This window comes from Tursiops truncatus, chromosome 11 (genome assembly GCF_011762595.2).
Source record: "Tursiops truncatus isolate mTurTru1 chromosome 11, mTurTru1.mat.Y, whole genome shotgun sequence".
In the NCBI taxonomy this organism is placed as follows: Eukaryota; Metazoa; Chordata; class Mammalia; order Artiodactyla; family Delphinidae; genus Tursiops; species Tursiops truncatus.
The window spans coordinates 7,290,219-7,313,321 of record NC_047044.1 but is presented as its reverse complement, the minus strand read 5'-3'; the positions used below and the strand labels follow the sequence as shown (position 1 = coordinate 7,313,321).

Below are 23,103 nucleotides of genomic sequence, written 5' to 3'. Positions count from 1 at the left end.
GCATATTTAGGCTCAGAGGGAGACAGATGAAGCAGCAGCCTGGAGTTGCTTCATGGTGGATGCATACCCAGACCTTCAAGCGCTACCCAGATGCCGCAGGCAGAAATGAGTTTATTGCATTAGAAAAAATACCAAAGAAAAACAGCAAACACCTCCGTACTAGACACAATTATTAGTTTGACTTCAAGGGCGAAAAGGAATCTCAAAGGTACAAACTTTATTTCTGGGAGGGGGTGACAGTCTCATCCCTCCTCCTCCTTCCCTGTCCCTTTAAACCAATGGACCTTGATAGAGGTGTCCACCTGTGTGATATAGTCACACACATCTTTCTCATCCTGCTTGCCTGCGCACGCCCATGTGGAGCTAGCTGGTCACAGTGAGCAGGCTCCTGAGGTTCTGGGATAGACAGAGAAATGTGAGGATGGGGCTGGGGGGGTTCCTAGCCTGAGACTAGGTTTCCAGTTAGTGATGGTGGGACTAGGGTGGGGGAGGGAGGGCTTGCCTTCCTGCAGAGCTGAGAAGACGGCTTATTGATCCCTCCTTCTCCCCCCACAAACCCTAAGGCACAGGCATTGGCACAAGTGGCTGTTGCACATGAAGGGTGTCTTTCAATGAACCAAGTGACTCAAAGTCTCTCAGGGGAGCCACTCAGGCTAACTTCGTGGTACAGCCCTGGGTCTGGAGGTGACTACTGGAAGGAGAGCAATCAGCTGAGCCTGGACGTGGGGGAGGAGGGAGAAGAGAAGGAGTTTGTGATGCCCATCATGCTCTGGCCAGAGCTGAGTGCCCTGGGCAGAGAGGTCTGGAGCAGGAGCCTGGAAGGGAGAGAGCGCTGGGCAAGGCAAGCTGAAAAAGGAGAGAAACCCAGCAGCCGAGAAGCAGAGCCATGGCCTTGATCCACATGCTGCCCTCCCAGGAGAAAGCCAGCCTGAAACCCATTCTCCACGGCCCAATTCTGCCAGTCGGTCAACATTAAATAACAGCCCCTGATAGTTTCTGCTCTAATGTATTATTACCATGCACACTGGCCAATCAGTGGGTCTTGAGAAGAATTAAAGTGCTCACTGGTTTGGCTTCCAATCTTAACAGTTCCAAAATGTCACTTGACATCACAGCTAGTCATCATGGACGTGCCCTGGTCAGGTCACAGGCAAACACTAAGGCAGAATAACATCTTGTCCTCTAGCTGAGACCCTGATGATGCCAATTGCCATGGCTAATGGCAGAGATGGGAGGAGATGAGGCCAGAGGTGAGCAGCAGCTTTTTGGTGAGGAAAGGCACCTGCTGCAGGCCAGAGGCCAGGAAAGAGAACATAATTCAAGTCTGAGAAGTGGCAGGAGCCACGGCATGAGGGGCCCGAGGATGCCAGGGCTGGGACTCAGGTACCACGCAGCTCTGAGTTCTTCTCCACATTCACTCTCCCAAGTTAAAGGAGGTTCACGTGAAGAAAGAGAATATGAAAGCCTCTCCAGATTAGAAACTTCCAGATTATTTGTTGCCTATAAGCTCCTAGCAGCAGCTCTTTATGAAAATGCCCACTCATGCCCTCAACCTTGCTTCTTTAACGTCAGAATGACACCAGAAATAACACGTGCCTTCAAAACACATTTAGGATAAGGTAAAAATCCATATCAGAAATAACTCTAAATTTTCTTGCCACCTTGATTCTGCATCATTATTCTTGCTACATCAGGGATATTTTCCAAGAGCAGGGAATCATTCCCCCTTGGCCCCTAGCTGAATACTGCATATTGGTCTGGGTGGGGTGGGTACAGTGACTGCAAATAACCTACATTATTACTTGCAGACAAAAGGTCTCTGCTGCTCCAGACCTTCATTAACTATGACAGGTCAGCTATGCTGAGGAAATGCAGCCTGTAGACAGCAAAGCAGGTTCTCCAAGATTGATGTCAGAGGACTGGCAATCAGTCTAGGTGGAGGGAGGAATGGCTTTATCCTGTTTCCTCTGGCCTGACACTTGCTGTTACTCCCCCTCCATCTTGAGGCTTTGGGTTGCTCCAGCCCACCCCATGGCCTTGCTTGGGGGAGGAGAGGGAAGGTGAGAGAGATCATGGCTAAAGAGTTCACTTAGGCTGGTTTAGTCATCCTGAAACTGGCCCCATGTGCACCAAATCCTTTGGTTCATTTAATGGTGGAGAGTAACCGTTTCCAGGTCATGGATAATGTAAAACTCACCTGGGTCCCATAGGTGGTGGCAACCTGGGTAGAGCGTGGGCATTCTCTGGAAAGAGGTTCTGGGCTGGGGCTCCCCTAGACTGTGTCTCTTGCTTTCTGCTTAAACAAATGCCCTCTGTTTCTCCAGTGTGGAGGACGCTTAGGAAGCAGTGTCAAAAGTGAACTCACAGACAAGACAGCCTGAATAAATTAGTATAATACTATTAGAAGGGATGGCATTTTGTTCTGTTTCTTAGCAGCATTGTTCTACATGCAGCCTGATGATCTCCTTCCCTGGGAAATTTAAAAAGCCGTTCCCTGGTTGTTAGCTCTGATGTAAAATTATAAAATAGAAATCTGGTAGGGTTTGTTTTGTTTAAAAAGGAAAAGCCCTGTTGAGGCAGGGCGGTCCCATGCAGTCCTGTTAGCTCTGGCCGTTGGGTCGGCCCACCGTGCTCCCTCCGGGAGGCTGGATCTGGATGGAGTCCAGGAGGGGCCTCAGGGCCTGTCCAAAGGGCCTGCAGAGAGAACAGACACGGGAGCTGGAGTGGGCTCTCGGACGCAGACTGCCACAGCTGGCCGGCGCGCCCAGCTCTGCCCACACGTGCAGCAGCACTGCCACGCCAGGAAAAAGTTCGCTACAGTCCATTTAATTTTCTCACCTATCTCACCCATCCTTTTTCATAGAGGGGATCGCTACATAGCTGCTCTGCATTTTTACTCCTGGTGTCCCCTCCTTAGTAAATGCTACCATCGTACTACCTTTGCCTCCTGGTTAGCTGTGGTTTGAAAAGGTTGGTGACGTACTGGGAACTAGAGCTTTCTGTACTTTCTGTACTTGTATTTTTAATTCTCACGGTACAAGAAGATAAAGTTTAAGTGAGGAAGCTGAGGTAAAAGAAAAAGGATATGAAAAAGAAAAAGTCAGAAGTGAGGATGGTACATAATTGGACTCCTCAGGGAACTGAGGTCTTCTAGGGAGTACAGGGAATACTCAGGAAAAATGACAGGTGCAGGATGTCAGAAGGTGTTAATGCCACTGTATAAAGGGCTCCCAGTTTGCTCTCAGAGTAGCTTAGCTGGAAAAAAGACCACAAATGCTGTAGTCTTAGAGACTTTCCAAGATTACTGCAACCTTAAGTCCGGTTGCCCACAACACATCTCAGTTACTGGCTTTCTTTTTCTTCGGTGATACTGCCATTTTTGAAAACCATCCCCAAATTCAAAGGAAATGAAATATTCTAAAGCATAAACTGATGAAACGAAGAAATACTAACCCCAATTCCAACAAGTCCAGGAACCCCACCCATCAAATAATAATAGCAAGAACATTCCAGCTACTCGGGTTTGCTCAGGGCCCAATAACCTAGATCCTTCAGCAATGCTGTGGTGTTTAACACACCCACCAAGGAATAGGAAGGCAGGGCCAGGACTGGGACGTGGGGCTCTCCTCACCAGCTCGACACAGACAATAGCCTTCTTTCCTGTGTAAGTTTTTCCTGAGGGGCTCCTACCTGGGTGCGAAGAACAGCTCACCTTGCTGAGTCTGCTAAACCTGCCAGGATCCCTGTTGAACAGGTCCCCAGTTCAGAAGAAACTGAGTCAGAGTCAGCAAATGGACCCGGTCCTAGAGTGGGCAGAGACTGCCTGAATGCAATCAACAGCAAAGGGAGGGAGGGGTGTGATGGCATTGGGGGTGCCTGGATGATGGCCCACAAAGCTTGGACCACATCAGGGAGGGAGGGGCTACACAGTATTTTTGAAGAAAACATCTACCGAAGGCTGACTGTGCGCTACGAGGTACGAGGGCGATTAGGAGGTTTGAAGGTGTCAAAGAACTCAAGGTGCAGGGGAAGAAGGACGAACAACAGTTTCAAAACAAGCCACCCTACTAATTCTCTGACCTACTCTTGGCTCGTCTATCTAAACCGCCTTTTAAGTGGGCATTTCTGGGGAGTGGCGTGCTTCATGTGCAATGGGGAAGACAGATACCAGGACTCTGTACAAACACTGGGGCCAGCGTCAACTGGGTTTCTAAGTTCTGCAGTTGCACTCAGGTCAGGATAGAGTTGGTCCAACTCCAAGGAGGGTGAAGGTAACACAGGTGAGCACCCGAGAGTAGAAAGAATGGTGGCGTTCTATGTTAGAAGCTGCCATCATGACACCCCACCCAGCTTGGGAGGATTCTGCTGAGAACAGTGGGGGCAGATGTGGGCCAGAGGAGAGGCCCTGTCTGTGAATGGGGATTTCAAAGGCAGAGACAGAGGCGACTTACGTGGAGAGAACTTCAGAGGGAAGGTCAGTGATGTAAGAAGGGATCTTCCGGCCAGTCAGGAACTGTGCCACTTCATTGCTGAAGGTGTTACAGTTGTGTTCAAAGAGGTTGTAGGCTTCACCTCTGTACATTGTGAGGTTTGGGAAACAGATATGAAAGTCAGCAACCATGTATGGGAAACCATTCAAACCAGGTAACAGAATGGTGAGCACAGCTGAATTTGAGGACTGCGATTTCCCCTCTCTTACACCCAAAAGGAGTGCCTGATTTGCCACTCCGGGCATTTTAAGGGAAGGATGAAATAAACACATTTGGCTCCTCCACAGTTTCAGGAGAATCTTTATAGTCACGAAATCAGAGCTACAGGGTTAGAGTTTAACACTTCAAATTGACTAAAGTTTCTTTAAGAGAAAATATGCTCAAATTTGTATTTTATCCCAACCTCTCTACAAACTCCGTTTTTGATTTTCAGGATAAAATACTGCTGTTGAGAGCAGCATGTGCTGAAATAGCAGCAGCTGATTTTAATCAGAAGGAATAAACAGCCCTTCCTTTCCTCAAAAGTTTCAGCAGTACATATGCTGGGATGGAACAGTGGCCTTGGAGGCAATGCTGAGCTCTTTTTGTGTAACAATTAACTGCTTTCCCTTCATATTTATTCAGCAAATACCGGGTCAAACACGCTGAGTGTTCTGGGGGAAATGACCTGGTGGCTGCCCCTGCGGGCCAATCATCTAGTGGGGGAGACAGACACAACTAACCACCACCCCTGTCTCCACTCACCGGAACAGAGACTCCCCCAGGGAGGACAGGTACTCCAGGAAGATTTCTTCTGTGACTTCTGTACTCCCCACATCAACCACAGAATCTGGGGGCCCAAGCAACGTACCTCCCTAAAAAAGCCAACCCGAAGAAAGTCAGTAAATCACTCTCTCCACTGAATTTTTTCATGTGGTTTCCCGTGGAAGACCACAAATGTCCTGTTCCAACAACTTTTAACTCTCAGAGCACCCAGGACAGATGAAGAGTTATTATTTTTTTTTAATTTATTTACTTTTTTTTTTTTTGCGATACGCGGGCCTCTCACTGTTGCAGCCTCTCCCGTTGTGGAGCACAGGCTCCGGACGCGCAGGCTCAGCGGCCATGGCTCATGGGCCCAGCCGCTCGGCAGTATGTGGAATCTTCCCGGACCGGGGCACGAACCCGCGTCCCCTGCATTGGCAGGCGGACTCTCAACCACTGCACCACCAGGGAAGCCCCCTTTATTTACTTTTTAAATTTTTTTGGCTGCATTGGGTCTTCGTTGCTGCGCTTGGGCTTTTCTCTAGTTGTGGCGAGCCGGGGCTACTCTTCGTTGCAGTGCGCGGGCTTCTCATTGCGGTGGCTTCTCTTGTTGTGGAGCACAGGCTCTAGGTGTGCAGGCTTCAGTAGTTGTGGCACCCAGGCTCAGTAGTTGTGGCTTGTGGGCTCTAGAGCGCAAGTGCAGTAGTTGTGGTGCATGGGTTTAGTAGCTCCACGGCATGTGGGATCTTCCTAGACCAGGGCTCGAACCCGTGTCCCCTGCATTGGCAGGCGGATTCTTAACCACTGAGCCACCAGGGAAGCCCAAGAGTTAGTTCCTATTTGTGTCAAGGTTATAATGGCTTAGAGCTCCCTGGAGACTTTCCATCGCCACGTGCTGGCAACATGGCTAAGAAGTCAGGTGTCCTGTTTCTGGCAGGGCCCTGGGAAGCTTAGTCTCCTGCAGGTCAGACTCCTGACACTGTCCATTCATTCAGTTGATAAAAGGATAGAAACCCGGAATCTGAAGTCTCCCTTTGGCCCCAACATGCCTACTCACGAGGGCAGAACAGGACGACTAGAAATGGCTCACACTTGACATGCCATCTTTCCAGGTCTATATTCATAATGTATGCAGCCAGTTTTTTTTGTGACACACTTGATATCCCTTGTAACACTGGGAAAATGTGAAGAACTGTGAGGAAGCTGGCAGGCTGGCAAATATTTCCACAATTCAGTTCCTTTTTTATCTGTGAGGCTAAGTTAACGAGGTGATAGGGTTCCTCTGGCAAGGGAGTTAATGGTCCCCAAAAGACCTACAGAAAAGTCTCAGCCATGGGTTAACAGACTGCCATAGCAGACTCAAGGAGAGACCGAGGTCCTGGGGGAAACCAGCCAAGCGGAAAGCAACAGGGTCACTGAAGAGGAGAGAGCTGGGAATGGACTGAGGAGTAAGGGAGAGTACTCCAGAGCAGAGCTCCCTGAAAACACCATAAATTCACACAATAGCAGCTATTGAGCACCTACTATGTGCCTGATATTGTTCTAGGCACTGGGGAAAACATGGTGAGCAGGATAACCATTGTAGTCAGAGTTGCAAGAAACTAAAAGGTCATTATTCAACCCCCTATTATTCACTCATATGACAAATATGTATTGAGAACTTACTATCTGCCAGGCCTTATGCTAGGCATTGGACAAAACAGATGAGATTCTTGCCCTCACGGAGCTTATAGTCTACCAGGGAAGGCAAACAAAAAAATCCCATAAACCATGTATAGTTAAGAGCTGCGATAGGGTCTTGTTGGAAAAAGTACTGCTGTCAGTACTTAAGACAGGAGACCTTCCCAGTCCGAAGGGTCAGAGAAGACTTGGCTGAGAAAGTGACATTGAGTTCATCTGGAGAATGGAGAGGCATAACCACATGAAGGGTCAGGGAGGTAGACTGAAGTCAGAGGACAGGTTTAAATGTCCAAGGTGGGTTCAAGGAATGAGAAGAGGGGGGTGGGGAAGGGCACAACCTGCAAAGAGGCCACCCAGAGAGAGAGACCGAGACCAGATCAGATGGGGCCTTGTAGGCTATGCTGAGCTTTCTTGTTTTTATTCCAAGAGCAACGGGCAGAGTACTGACTTAAGCAGGGGAATGCCATGATCAGATTTTCATTCTGAAACAATCACTTTGCCTCCTGTACAGAGAACTCACTGAGAAGGAATAGTAGATGAATTGCTGTGGTCCAGGCTAGAAATGAGGGTGGCCTGGATTAAGGTGAAAGCTCTGGAAAAATGAGATGAGATGAAGAGAATTAGACTAGTTTAAGGTACACTTACAAGATAGAACAGACGTGGGCTTAACAAAGGACTTGTTATATGAGGTGGGGGGGCCAGTGGGAGGAAGAGATAAAAAAAAATGACTTCCCATTTATAAGTGTCAAAATGCATGGTTTGGACTTCCCTGGTGGCACAGTGGTTAAGAATCCACCTGCCAATGCAGGGGACACGGGTTCGAGCCCTGGTCCGGGAAGATCCCACATGTTGCGGAGCAACTAAGCCCATGCGCCACAACTACGGAGTCTGCGCTCTAGAGCCCACATGCCACAACTACTGAAGCCCGCGTGCCTAGAGCCTGTGCTCCACAACAAAAGAAGCCACCACAATGAGAAGTCCATGCACCTCAACAAAGAGTAGCCCCCCCCCCCCCGCTGCAACTAGAGAAAGCCTGCGCGCAGCAACGAAGACCCAACGCAGCCAAATAAATAAATTTTTTTAAAAAAGAATGTTTTTTTAGTCTTTGCTTGAGTACCTCCTGTGACGACCCTTAGACAGCTCCGACAAATTTTCTGGAAAAGGGCATGGGCTTTGGAGTCAGAGAGACGTGAGTTTTAGTACTGGTGCTGTAACTGGCCATGTAACTTTGGGCAACTCACTTTACCTATCAGAGCCCTCATAGTTCACACTGACTGAGCTTCACATTGACTGAGTTCACACCATGCACAAGGCACTGAGCTGGTGATGGTGACAGAAGAATGAGACAGTCTCAGCTTACAAGGAGCTTACACAGGGCTCCCCCTGGAGACTCAGGAACAGCCCATTTCACCATAACATGCTCAGTGTGACACAGAGGGACCACGAATACCATGGGAGCAGAGGGGAGGTCAGCTAGCTGGAAGATCTGGGAAGGGTATTCTTGAGCTGAGTCTTAAGGTCACCATGAGGAACTATGCCACAGGCCTGTATACACTGGGCTAGAAGCCAGAACTATAGAGGAGAACAAAGTTCCTGGTCTATGGGAACCCGAGACTGCAGACAGGGTGGGGGAAGACACTCACCGGTGGACAGCTGGAGATACCGCCACTGCCGAAGAAGAACTCATCCTTGTGTACAACTATGGAGGTGTGCCTGCAATGCAGAGAAGAGGCAGAATAAGCCAGAAAGCTTAAAATTGGTCCGAGAAAAAGCAAACACCACACTGCAATGAGAGTGATTTCTGCCTAAGGATATGACTTATAAGGTCAACATCTTTATAAAACTAACCAAACAAAGGTAAGATAAATACCATAGGCCAGAGTTTCTCAACTTTGGCACTACTGACATCTGGGGCTGGCTAATCCTTTGTTGTGGGGACTGACCTGTGCATTCTAGAATGTTCAGCAGATCCTGGCCTTTACCCACTAGATGGCACTAGCATTACCTGCCTCCGCTGTGGCGACAAACATGTCTCCAGACATCGCCAAAGGTCTCCTGGGGGCAGAACTGTCCCTTGTTGAGAACCACCGCTGTAGATCATGTAAGCAGAGAGGAGTCCTTACAGATTCACCCCAGTATTAACAAATCAATTACTGAAATAAATCTCTGCAGACCAAGGTGTGTTCCCAGACTTTTTAAACTAACAGGAGCAGTTAACCTGGACCATGTTGAGAGAAAGACCAGATGATAAGTGTGAAACTATTTCAGGTGAAGGTGCTCATATTACTTCTTGGTTCGAGTCAAACAAAGCAAAGGGTCATTCTGGTCAACCAATATGTCAGCAGGCTCTAGGATCCAGACAGAATGCTGACCTAAGGTTTTCTCAGAAATGGAACTGAGCCCAGCCACCACCTTGTGTCTGACAGGGATGGGTCTGAGAGACCAAAGTAGAATGTGTTCTAAGACAGACATGTGGGATACTCATGACTTCCATAGTTAGAAAGCTTGGTCAGGGGTGTGCATGACATAATTCCACCTTTCTTTAGGACAGGCTTTCTCAACCTCTGCACCACTGATATTTCTGGTTGGAAAATTCTTCATTGTGGAGGGGTGTCCTGTACAATGTAGGATGTTTATAGCAGTATCCCTGGCCTTCACCCATCCACCCCAAAAGTCTCGAGACACTGATAACTCCTGGTTGGGAACCACTGCTTTAGAACTTGAAGATTTGTGACTTGAGAGAGCTAGGTTTCAAACTGGAAGCCACAGATTGGAACCTGAAATGCATGGGTGCTATTTGGTTTCATAAACCAGCCAATTAAGGAGTCCCACCCAGCTTACCAGATGCCTTCCAGTTGTTTCCCTGTGGAGAAAAAAAGAACAGATTTAACCACTTGGGACTAGACTAATCGGCCCCCCAGCCGGAGTAAATTCAGAACATCAGTCAAACCCAGAGTAACCCATTATAAACCTCCTGGGGGACTTTCTAGGAACGCAATTCTCCTCTAATAAGGTCCTTAGGTCATGACATGGTATGTTGTGTTAAATAAGCTGAAAAAATAATCAGAATCCTTAAGCAGAATGCAAGATGGAACACTGGTATAGAGGTACCCAATTTTATGTCTGCTTTTCTTTCCCCTTTAGGGTCAACTCAACTCTGCCTTTTTAATGTCTTTGTCTCATCTACAGAGATAAAGCAAAACGATAGTATAGAGGACTTCCCTGGTGGTCCAGTGGTTAAGACTTCGCCTTCCAATGCAGGAGGTGTGGGTTCAATCCCTAGTTGGGGAGCTAAGATCCCACATGCCTCGTGGCCAAAAAACCAAAACATAAAAAAACCGAAGCAATATTGTAAGAAATTCAATAAAGACTTTAAAAATGGTCCACAGCAAAAAAATGGTCCACAGCAAAAAAAAAGAAAAAAAAATCTTAAAAATAGTATAGAAAAACTATTGTCTACTTCTTCATGGAGCATATGTGAGGTGAACTCCTTTAGAAAATTAGAGAGCAAACTGCAGATGCCATCCATTGGAATAGTCAATGCACATGTATTCTACACCTCTGTGCCAGAAATGATGCGAGGTATGGAAATGCAAATATGAACAGATTACTGTCCTGCCTTTAAGGAGCCCAAAGTCAAATGGAAAGAGAGAGACACACGTAACTTACTAAAACACAATGTTGATAGGCTCCATAATAGTGGTAAACATAATAAAGATAAAGAATTACCTTCACAAGCTGCAATTCAACCAATGAACAAACGGGGGAGGGATGGACATTTGTGCCAGCGGGAATAGTATGTACAAATGCATAGTTGTGAAAAAGACTAAGGTCTTGCAGGGTAGAGCAAAGGGTGCAGTGATGGTGGTAAGAGGACGAGTGGCAGGCCAGGGTGTGAGCAAAGTAGGGCAAACCTGGACTGAAGGCTGCCCTACACTGTGGGGCATTGAAGGTTTTTATGCAGTAGAGTGCCCTGATCAGATCCATGTTTTTAAATGATAACTGTATCTTCTAAGAGATAACTGTAGGAATAGAAGATGAATTGGAGGACAGAGAGTAGAGAGAGCAGACGAGAGTGAGGAGGTCTTTGCAGTAGCCCACGGGAGATTCCACAGTGCTAAGGATGAAGAGGAAGGGCAGTGAAAGACATGAGAACATTATCAAACATCACTCATTCACCTTCGGTAATAATTTTATGGTAACTGTTTATTGATTGCTGAATTGAATACTTTCAATGCTTCAGTGTTTGCCCTGTGACTTTCTAAAGGATGAAACTCTAGGCACTGTGTGGAAGGAGAGGTGATATGATTACACTTCTCCCTTTGCATAAGTTGCACTATTTTGCCCCTGTAAGAAAGCTTTTAAAATAAGGTAACAGTAGCCTAATTTTCTTTTTTTTGGAAGAGACAGAAGAAACCATGGGTCCTGCAATGACAACCTATTGATGGCTCAGCATAGTGTCATCAGAGGCAGTTAAGAATATGGCACAGGTTCAGAGCTGAGCTTTTTCCCTTTGCTAGCGATGGATCTTGGGCAAGTTAACTCAACTTGAGCCACAGTTTCTTCAATACAAAGTTGTTGTAACCGGTAATGATAATCTGTATAAAGCATCACAGTGTGTGGTACACAGAAGTTTGATAAATGGAGATATTACATATGATAGCCTCCTTGGGGAAAAGGATGAAGACTTTCAAAAGATAAAAGAAGGTGCTTCCCTGGTGGTGCAGTGGTTAAGAATCCGCCTGCCAGTGCAGGGGACATGGGTTCAAGCCCTGGTCTGGGAAGATCCCACATGCCGCGGAGCAACTAAGTCCGTGCACCACAACTACTGAGCCTGCGCTCTAGAGCCTCTGAGCCACAACTACTGAAGCCCGCACGCCTAGAGCCCGTGCTCTGCGACAAGACAAGCTACTGCGATGAGAAGCCCGCGCACTGCAACGAAGAGTAACCCCTGCTCTCTGCAACAAAAGAAAGCCTGCGTGCAGCAATGAAGACCCAACGCAGCCATAAATAAATAAATAAAATGCAACGTTAGGGACTTCCCTGGCAGGCGGATTCTTAACCACTGCGCCAGCAGGTAAGCCCTAACATTGCATTTTAAATAGAGCTGATGTGCTCTTCTGGACTGCCACTTATAAAACAGCTTGCTGTCTAAATGGCAGCAATTTGTTGTTTATTTCCTTGGAGACATGCAATGATGCATGAAACTAGACATATAAGGGATATTGCTTTCTCTTGACTGTTCCTGCTCTCATTTACTTTGGGAAAAACACTATACTTGTATGAGAAGAAGTACAGTGTAGTGAACAAGAACACAGGTTCTAGTGTGGACAGGCCAGGTCTGAATCCTATCAGTTCAGTCAGTGAACTAATGTTTATGAAGTGACTACTATACTTCAGGCAATATTCTTGGCAGTAGGGATACATCAGTAAACAAAGGAGATGAAAATAAACCTCCTTCATTGTATTTACAGGGTGGGAAGATAGGATAGTCAATAAATACTACTAATAAACATAATAAATCATAGTAGGTTAACAATAATGAGTGATAAAGAAAAATAAGAGCAGGGTAAGGGACACTGGGAGTTTCAGGGATAGTCAGGGTGGGCTTCTTTGAGAAAGTGTCATTTGAGCAAAGGCCTGAAGGAGGCAAGGGAGGGAGCCATGCAGAGGCAGGACATGCTAGGTGTATCTGAGGGACCTTAAGGAGGCCCGTGTGGCTAGACTTGGTGAGTGAGGAGGAGAAAAGTAGGAGATGAGCAGAGGTAATCGAGGACCAGATCATATAGATGAACTTGTAGAAGTTGAGAATTTTTCTAAGCCTAAGCTGTCCAGTATGGTAGTCACTGACCACACGTGGCTATTAAAATTAAAAGAACAAATTCAGTTCCTCAGTTGACTACTTCATTTCAAGTACTCAGTAGCCACATGCGGCTAGCAGTTAGAGATGGGACAGTGCAGATCTAGAACATTTCCATCATTGCAGGAAGTTTTTCTGGATGGCATTGTTTAAACCTTAGTTTCCTATTCTGTCAGAAAAAAAAAAAAAGCATAGTAATAGTGTCTACCTCATAACATTTCCAAGGTTAAAAGAGATGACACACAAAATAGGCCCAGCACAGCGCCTGGCACATAATATATGCCCCCCACAAACTAACTCTTCTGGGACTTCCCTGGTGGTCTAGTGGTTAAGAATCCGCCTTCCAATGCAGGGAACTTGGGTTCGCTCCCTGTTGGAGGAACTAAAATCCCACATGCCGCGGGGCAACTAAGCCTGCGGGCTCTAGAGCCCCCGTGCCCCAACTACTGAGCCTGCGCGCTGTAACTAGAAGGAAGCCCACGTGCTGCAACAGAAGATCCCACGTGCTGCAACGAAGATCCTGCAACTAAGACCTGACGCAGCCAAATAAAAACAAACAAACAAAAACTAACTCTTCTTTTAGCCTTCATGATTTGAAAGTGTTATGGCTGCTTTCATAGTACCTTGGTATGGAAACTACCTTTTTCCCTCTTTAGACTATAATTGTTTCAAGGACAAGGTCAGTTTCTTATGCATCTTTGCAATTCTAGCACCTAGCAAAGAACCTGGAACAGAGATGCTACATGCACAGCTGTTGTGGTTGACACACAGTGCTAATGAGGCCAAAGTTCTTAATCCCAATCTTTGCTGCCCTGGCTTGTTACTCAAATGACTTTGCAACCCTGGCATATTGCACCCTGAGTGTGCTACTGCCTTCTCAGATGCCTATGTTCAATGACCCAGGTGGACAGGTGGCAGGTACAGATGCACCGGTTCAAACCCAGCCCTACTAAAATAATGGGTTTTTGGAGAGAGGCCTCAGAGACCATCCTGCCACTTATTTTACACCTGAAAAACAATTCAAAAGTTGTGGGATACAAACCCTACTTTATTCTACTTGATATTCTCTGTATTGATCACTAAATTTATCTGTAAGCTGGACATTATACTTCCTCCTTATTCAACTACATCAAGGTATGCTTAAGATCACATCCATCCATAGAATGGTGATAGAAACTGTAGAAAAAAGATCCTCTTATTCATTCTTTCATTTATTAATCTGTCTACCAAACACTTGGAGCCAACAACATTTAAAATGGATTGAGTGGATTTACATCCTTTCTTAATTTAAAGTGCTTCATAATTATCCTTATTCTCACATCTTTACATGATAGAGTGGAACAAATATTTATTAACATCATTTCAAACAGGTAAATAAAGATGCATGGTTTGTCCAGTGTAAAGACAAGAAAAAAAAAGGATGTAACCATGTACTTGTTGGAGCAGCTCAGGTAGAAACGTAAGGTTGGCTACACAGTGGCCTGCTCTCATGAGGACAAGAATGAGGGTCATGGCCTCCTCTGGGGGTGACAGGCATTGTAAAGTGGGACTGAACTGATTTAAAAAGTTTTTTCAGCCAGACTGAGGTACAGTAGGTACCTCAGTAGATGGTGGGGGTCTGAGATTGAATTGGGGCACAAGGTCATTTTGGGATGTGAATTAGGCTCAGTGGATATTAGCACACTATAGGAACAGACTGTTTTCCCACTAGGATTTCCTCAGCAAACTGGAGAGTGGGTGGGTCAGATGGCTGCATGTCTCAAACTTGCTGGCACGTCCGTTGCGTTGATTTTGAAGCCTATGAGGTATGCACATGAAAACAAATGGAAGGGCTTCCCTGGTGGCACAGTGGTTAAGAATCCGCCTGCCAATGCAGGGGACACAGCTTTGAGCGCTGGTCTGGGAAGATCCCACATGCCGCGGAGCAACTAAGTCCGTGCGCCGCAACTACTGAGCCTGCACTCTAGAGCCAGTGAGCCACAACTATTGAGCCTCGTGCCACAACTACTGAAGCCCATGCACCTAGAGCCCGTGCTCTGCAACCAAAAGCCACCACAATAAGAAGTCCGTGCACTGCAATGAGTAGCCCCCTCAAAAAAAAAAAAAAACTAACGTAAAAGGGCTTCCCTGGTGGCACAGTAGTTGAGAGTCCTCCTGCCGATGCAGGGGACACGGGTTCGTGCCCTGGTCCAGTAAGATCCCACATGCCACGGAGCGGCTGGGCCCGTGAGCCATGGCCGCTGAGCCTGCGCGTCCGGAGCCTGTGCTCCGCAATGGGAGAGACCGCAGCAGTGAGAGGCTCGCATACCACAAAAAAAAAAAAAAAAAGAGTAGCCCCCACTTGATGCAACTAGAGAAGGCCTGTGAGCAGCAATGAAGATCCAACACAGTCAAAAATAAAAACAAGTAAAAAAATAAATTTATTAAAAAAAAAAAGAATCCACAGGCCAATGTAGGGGACACGGGTTCGAGCCCTGGTCCGGGAAGATCCCACATGCTGCAAAGCAACTAAGCCCGTGTGCCACAACTACTGAGCCTGTGCTCTAGAGCCTGCGAGCCACAACTACTGAGCCTGCATGCTGCAACTACTGAAGCCCACGTGCCTAGAGCCCATGCTCTGCAACAAGAGAAACCACTGCAATGTGAAGCCCACGCACTGCAACGAAGAGTAGCCCCCGCTCACCGCAACCAGAGAAAGCCCGCATGCAGCAACAAAGACCCAACGCGGCCAAAAATAAAAAAGAAAACAAAAAAAAGAAAACAAATGGAAGACATGGATATTAGCCCTGTTTTTCATCATGCACAACAAAGAATGTAGAGTGAGGTCCACACTAGTCAGCCGTCCACTGATTGTAAAAAGTAAAGTCAGTACATAAAAGCCAAGGAGAAAATACTCCATCTACCTCCTCATCAATTAAGGTAATGGAGCTTGTGCATATAGACATTCCTGCTGGTTATGGGTTGTGCTCAAGATCAGCACCTGGTATACTGCTGGTGCTAAATAAATGTCTATTAATAAGCATAAAGTGGGTGATGTTGCTGGGACTCCAGGGGCAGGCAGTATTAGCTCATTAGTATAAATCAAAAGTAGCCCTAGCTCACCTCCTAGATTTCACCCCACAGTGACAAAGTGTTCTTTTTATTTATTTATTTATCTGGCTGCGTTGGGTCTTTGTTGCTGTACGCGGGCTTTCTCTAGTTGCAGAGAGTGGGGGGCTACTCGTCGTTGCGGCGCGAGGGCTTCTCACTGCAGTGGCTTCTCTTGTTGTGGAGCACGGGCTCTAGGCATGCGGGCTTCAGTAGTTGTGGCTTGCAGGCTCTAGAGCTCAGGCTCAGTAGTTGTGGCACATGGGCTTAGTTGCTCCGCGGCATGTGGAAATCTTCCCGGACCAGGGCTCGAACCTCTGTCCCCCTGCGTTGGCAGGCGAATTCTTAACCACTGCGCCACCAGGGAAGTCCCTGACAAAGTGTTCTTAATTGGCAGTGTTTTAATGTGACTTGCCAGATTACCAGCAATGTGAAGGGGTTAACTCAAAAAATCAGCTTATTCTTCTCTGGAACTACCAGGTAAATGTCGAATCTACGTGGGAAAAGGTAAAAGGATACATTTGTATAACATAAGTGGACCTCTGTGCCTATAGGCTAAAAAAAATGCCTATTGCCAGTTGCCCCTCCTTTAGGTAGAGAGGTTATCACAAAATCAAAATGCAAAACATTGCTAAAAACTAAGAGGGTATTTTAATCCTCAAAAAAGGGTAGATTTAAAACTACTTAATACTCTAGCACTAGGATTCCTTGGAGCCAGTACAGGATTCTTTCTCAGAATAAAAATAACTAATTTGTGAGTTCTTTACTTCAGTACTCAGAAGGTTCCCTCTTAACCACTGCTTGTTGTTATTAGTCAGGCCTTGTAGCAATGCTTTGAGGTAGGTTTGCAACATCCTGTCACTTACTCAGGTTGTATTTACTGAATGCCAGTAACTGTGCTAAACTCTGGGGATACACTCAAGAGTTCTTGCCCCCATTGGAGCTTAAAGTCAAGTTGGCGCTGGGGGAGTGGACACAGATGAGAAAACATGCAATTTAAAAATAGAATGATAAATGCTATTAAAGGAGATTACGGGATGTTATCAGCACATTATAGAGACACATGACCAAGATTTGCGAGGTGGGGGACAGGGAAAGTTTCCTGTAGGAAGTAACATTTCAGTTGAAACCTCAAGGATAAGCAGAAGTTATCCAGGCTAAGAGATGGGGAGAGAAAGTATTCCTGGCAGAGAGCACAGCCTTTGAAAAGTCTAGAGGTAAAAAAGAACTGAACGGGTTCAGTCCTGTTACCGTGTGAAACAGCCCTTCTCCACTGGGGTTCTGCAAGAGAATTAAGCCCTTATGCCCTGAGGAATCTATTGGGAGAATGAGAAAATAGCTACTCAGATCATTTTCCCTAGTGCTTAATTCTCTTGTGGAACCCAGTTGAGAAAGGCTCATGTACAGCGTGTTCAGTATGTAGAGACAGGTGAGGGTGGAGAGAAAAGCAGGAGAAGAATCACGAAGGGCTTGGTGTTTTTTCATTTTGCCAGAAAGAAACTGCACAATTACTAAATTAATTCACTGGACGGATGTAAAACAGTGCACACAATGAACAAAAAAAAATCTAAAACAAAGCACAATAGATGGCATTAAAACGTTATAAAAAATCCTCAGATTCAAATAAATTCTACTTAATCTTTAAGCTTGAGTTCAAGTCTCAATCATTCCTATAATCAATATTTACTGACCACTAGCTCTGAAAGGCCACAGGGGACACACAGGGGAGTCAGAGTTCCTGCCCTCCAGGAGCTCAAGGTTCTTGCTTAAGTCTTTCTGACACATCCAGCCCACCATGGCCTGTCCCATCTTTCAAGGCCTAAAATAATTGTTTCACCACTCACCCCTTTTTGGCATCTAATCATAATTTCTATTTTTTTTAATTCACTTTTTATTTTATTTTTTTAAAATTTACTTTATTTATTTATTTGGCTGCGTTGGGACTTTTCTGCTGCACGTGGGGTTTCTCTAGCTGCGGCGAGCAGGGGCTACTCTTTGCTGCAGTGCACAGGCTTCTCACTGCGGTGGCTTCTCTTGTTGCAGAGCATGGGCTCTAGAGCACAGGCTCAGCAGTTGTGGCACACGGGCTCAGTTGCTCCGTGGCATGTGGGATCTCCCAGACCAGGGCTTGAACCCGTGTCCCCTGCATTGGCAGGCGGATTCTTAACCACTGCAACACTAGGGAAGTCCTAATCATAATCTCTTTTGTGCTGTTATCTAATGTTGCATATGCACAGCATTACTTTTAACTAATTAAACTCCTCGAGGACAGAGTCCATGTCTTTTATTTCATTACTATTTGTACTACAGAATTAAGCAAGGAACTGAGCAGTGTAAAATCTCAAATATTCGTTTGATTGCATTCTGCCAAGAAATACATAAACACACACACACACACACACACACACACAGACACACACATTCCATATGCCTAAGTCTTTAAACCTGACAACAATTTTGTGTGTGTGTGTGTGGTACGCAGGCCTCTCACTGTTATGGCCTCTCCCGTTGCGGAGCACAGGCTCAGGACACGGAGGCTCAGCGGCCATGGCTCACGGGCCCAGCCGCTCGCTCCACGGCATGTGGGATCTTCCTGGACCAGGGCACGAACCTGTGTCTCCTGCATCGGCAGGCAGACTCTCAACCACTGTGCCACCAGGGAAGCCCCCTGACAACAATTTTGAGATAGGCTTGTAAAGAAAAATAAATGTGATCTTGGAACACGTACTGCACACAAACTTCAGTTCGGAAAACAGTCAACAAATATAAAGTATCCCTTACCACGATTAAACAAATATAACAAACCTCCACCATTATCTTTATGTACTTTAGCACAGAAAGAGGTCAAGAAATTTAAAGAGCAGCCAAAATTATTAAAAGGACAAACTGAAGGACAATCATAATAGCTAATTATCTTAGGCAAATAGTAACTATGAAAAAAAAAGTACAATCAGGCTGTCTACTCGATTAGAGTGATAAGGATAATTCCAGGACTGTCTTCATTACGAGTGAAAGACTGTGGAGCAGGAATACCTTCATAGGAAGCAATTCTAGAAGACTGAAAACTGGACAGGGTAAAACTGTGGAGTCTACATTGTTTCAGGGGAGAAAGGAATTACATTGGGTTTATCTAGTCTAATCAGGATTGTAATAGACTAGATGGGGGTCTTACAATGAGGAGCTGTCATAATAAGAGGCTACTATAACTAGATAAAGAGCCAGGCCACTCCACCCATGAAGTTCCCCCTTTAAAAAAAAAAAAGAAGAAGTTGGCACTGCTGATGAGGTCACACTAGTTCAGGACAATGAAGGCTGGGAGGGATGATCATAAAACTATGATTATGAATGGCACATTCACATTGAATCCAGCTATTTTCCTCATCCAAATTTGAAACACTTGGCCAGAGATGCCTTTATAAACTTGAACTAGGGACCTACTTTACATCAATTATAAAGGAACATATTACACAGGAAAGGTGGTATAGCAAAATACCTGAGAACATGAGCTCTGGAAGTCAGACTGCCTGTGTTTATAACCCAGCTCTGCCACTTACCAGCTGTGTGACGTGGGGGGCAAATTTCTTAATGTCCTATATCTTGGGTTCCTCAAATGAAAAATGGAGATAATAACAGGACCTATCTCACAAATTTGTGGTGAAGAATATAACACATGAAGATACTCAGAAAAAAAAGGGTCTGGCACATGGTAAGCACTCAGTAAATCTAGCTATTAATATGCTTCTAGAATTCATTGCAAAAATCAGGAAACAAATTGATTTTTTAAAGGTTCAAATATATTTAGGAACGGGAAATTAATAGTTGGCTCCTAACAGAACTGGGACGTACCCAACTTTAAGGTTAGTGATGTCTGGATAGGATGCACCCATAAGGCAATGCCCATTTTCCATAAGTTTTTAACTCTAGAAAGTAATGATTACCACCTTTGATAACCCTTTATTCATTACTTTTGAAAAAGGCATAAAAGCAATATGAGAAAATGGGATAGAGAAGAGAGAATCAGATTTGCAGGCAAGGTAATGTTCTCAGAAATACCACTGGAATCAGATGTGCCAAACTGATGACGTTGGCTGAGGTCTTCTAGGATTTCACATCTATTAAAAAAGGTTTGGGGGGTGGCAGGGAGTCCCAGTACTCCACCTTCAGTTATGGCACCTTCCTCTTCACCCACTAAACTCCACAAAGGCCAGGCCACTTCTAGACCAGGCCAGGCTCTTTTTTGCCTGAGGGCCTTGGCAGGTTAATCCCCCTTCTGTTTGGAACATTATAACTCCCTCACCACCCACCTTGTGACTACTTCTTCCTCATCCTTTAATTCCCAACTTAAAAGTTACTACTTCTGATCCCCTTATTTAAAGTAGGTCTCTCTTCTTATTTTCTGTCTCAGCACCTAGTTGGCTTCCTGCACAACCTAGTACTTATCACGATCTGTAATTACTTCATTTGCTTATTTATTTTTAATGTCTTCCCCACTAAATAGCTCCATGATGACAGAGAACATCTTTATCACATCATTTTCAGTTAAGCTTAACACTGGGACTAGCACGTAGTAGACACTCAATGTCTGCTGAATGAATCATGAATCAATGACCCTAAGGCCCCCTTTAGCTAAAATCAATAACTAGTATACAATAGAACAAAAAAATATCCAGTGTAAAGGTGGAGGCTTTTATTTATGGGTCTAGGAAATACCTAAGTAACTCCTCACTATGATCAAGCTAACTAAATGGCTCCATTACAAGACGTGTAGTCAGAACTTGACTGATGTAATGTACTAGTGACTAGCACCTTCCTCAAACAGTGACTCTGTTAGTTTGCTTTCAGATTGGCCTTATTCATTTTAACAGTTGGAGATCTAGGCCCAACCTTCTAATAATGGATTGGCTACATAAGAATTACCTGAGGAGCTTATTAACAATACAGATTTCTGGATCAAAACTCCAAAAGATTCTTATTAAGTACTTGTGTAATAAGACTCTAGAATCCATACGTTTAAAACTTTGCAGGAATTCCCTGGAGGTCCAGTGGTTAGGACTCCATGATTTCACTGCCAAGGGTGAGGGTTCAATCCCTAGTTGGGGAACTAAGATCCCGCAAGCTGTGCGGCGTGGCCAAAAAAACTTTGCTTATTTTGAATAGAAAATATATGTATGTCTTCAGCGTCAAGTTCCCCTTTTCTTCTCTTTTTCTTTCACTGTGCAGCATGTAGTTTCCCCGACCAGGGATCAAACCTGTGCCCTCTGCAGTGGAAGCACGGAGTCCTAACCATTGGACCACCAGGGAATTCCCTAAGTTCCTCTTTTCATAAGCTACCACTGTTAGCAATTTTCTTATGTATCTTCCAGATAATTATTTGCCTAAACAACCATGTATCCTTTGCTTTAAACACACAACTGCATATTTAAAGAACTGTTCCAACTTCATTTTTTCTATTCCCATTTAACAATATATGTTGGGGGCTTCCCTGGTGGCACACTGGCTAAGAATCTGCCTGCCAATGCAGGGGACACGGGTTCGAGCCCTGGTCCGGGAAGATCCCACATGCCGTGCTCCGCAACAAGAGAAGCCACCACAATGAGAAGCCCGCCCACCGCAACGAAGAGTAGCCCCCGCTTGCTGCAACTAGAGAAAAATCCATGCACAGCAACAAAGACCCAACGCAGCCAAAAATAAAATAAAATAAAATAAACAAAAAACAATATATGTTGGAAATGAAGTTATCTGTATCTTTAACAAGCACCCTAGGTGATTCTGATGTGAAGCCAAATATAGGAATCACTCATTGCCCCAGGGTTAAGAGATTAAGTTCAACCCACTAAGGCACATTAGAAACTCAAGGACACTGAAACTCAAAAGCAGCCCTGCTTACTTGATCTCTGCCCTCTTGTCTCACAGATATGACATGAACTAAAACATTCTCTAATGTCTCCATAGAAGCCAGGAAATACTAGCCATTCAAATGGATGTTGCCAAAGCTGTTCAATTTTCAATTCCCAGAATCCTTTCCTGCCCAACATCATCTGAAATCACAAACCTGACAATTCCTATGTTACACAAGACATTTTGGTATTTGGGTTATAAAGAGGTTTGATCCATGTTGAACTAGGGCTGATTTTCTCTCCTGGCAGTTAAGTAGTTTAATGGAGCACAACAGAAATACTTCCCTTACTAATCCTTACTGACACAACAGCAACCAATCCTCCCCCAGAATTGCTTTCTTACCACCTGGGCAAAAGCAATTAACTTAGAAGCTGTTGAGAAGACCGCACTGTCAGGCGGAACTTGGTGAATTCTTGAGTTCGGGCTCCAGTAGACCTGACTTTACTTCTACCTGGGGGCAACGGCTGGGCCCCTGTGCAGCTCTAGCTTTCTCTCCCCACCTACCCCAGAGACTGCACAAAGAGTTTCATTTTGGCACGGAGGGAAGGCTCTCCTCCGCAGTGTCCCTTTCACCACGAGGGGCACCGCGCGGCAGGCATCTTCACCTCCACTCCACAGCGCCGAGGAAGGAGTGTAGGGGGCTCCCCAAGCGAGTCAGGAAACCCACGGGGACCCAGCGCCGGCTTCCCCCACCTCCCAGCTGAAGTGGCTCTGAAGGTCTAGGGGAGAGCGTGACTCCTTTATCCCCTCTCCGTGGATTCAAACGTGATGAGGGCCAAGAGGGGCTTCGGGGGCCCAAACCTCAGACCCACACCTTCTCTACTGGGGCTCTTCTCCATCCTCTGGGCCTTCCCCTGAGCCATGGCCCAGGCCTCCCCACCTCGGCCGGCCGTCTCGGCGCCCTCCGGCCCGGCTCCCGCCCTCCTTCCCGCCCGCCCCCAGCCCCTCACCCAGCATGATGGGGCTGAGCCGCCGGGCCAGGCCCTTGGACAGGTCGTACACGTAGAGCTTCACAGGATAGAGATTTGGCGGCTCCATCGGGACCCGTGGCGGCTGCAGCCACTAAGTCCCTCAGGCACCCGGCAGCTGCTTGGACCTTCCCGTACCCGACGGGGGAGGGGAGCGGAGGGAGCGGGGAGACCGAGCCCGGGCCCGGCCTGAGGGGCGGGGTAGAGGTCGCCCAGCGCTGCTCGGGCCCCCGCACCCGCCACCGGCAACGACTACCGTGAGGTGACAGAGCGGGGACCGGCCGGCTTCGCGCGGAAGACTGGGCGGGGGCGGGGGCGGGAGCGGGGGCGGGGACGCGGGCGGGGACGCATTCTCGCGCATGTGCGTACCGTCCTG

The 23,103-nt window shown here is 46.3% G+C and overlaps 1 protein-coding gene across 1 annotated transcript; it reads right to left on the bottom strand.

The window, feature by feature from the left end:
- Nucleotides 1–93: 93 nt before the first annotated feature.
- Nucleotides 94–23,022, bottom strand: DESI1 (desumoylating isopeptidase 1). Its single transcript, XM_019944074.3, has 6 exons — nucleotides 22,710–23,022; nucleotides 9,756–9,777; nucleotides 8,558–8,627; nucleotides 5,235–5,344; nucleotides 4,452–4,574; nucleotides 94–2,694 (listed from the first exon to the last, which is right to left on the bottom strand). The coding sequence occupies exons 1-6, from the start codon at nucleotides 22,795–22,797 to the stop codon at nucleotides 2,601–2,603; spliced, it is 507 nt and encodes a 168-aa protein (XP_019799633.1). The 5' UTR covers nucleotides 22,798–23,022; the 3' UTR covers nucleotides 94–2,600.
- Nucleotides 23,023–23,103: the final 81 nt, after the last annotated feature.

Coding starts and splice junctions, on each gene's coding strand:
- DESI1 (XM_019944074.3), bottom strand. CDS start 22,797: ATGGAGCCGCCAAATCTCTATCCTGTGAAGCTCTACGTGTACGACCTG. Junction 5,345..8,557: donor GTATCTCCAGCTGTCCACCG/GTGAGTGTCTTC, acceptor TGGCTTTTTTAG/GGAGGTACGTTGCTTGGGCC. Junction 4,575..5,234: donor CTGGGGGAGTCTCTGTTCCG/GTGAGTGGAGAC, acceptor CACAATGTACAG/AGGTGAAGCCTACAACCTCT.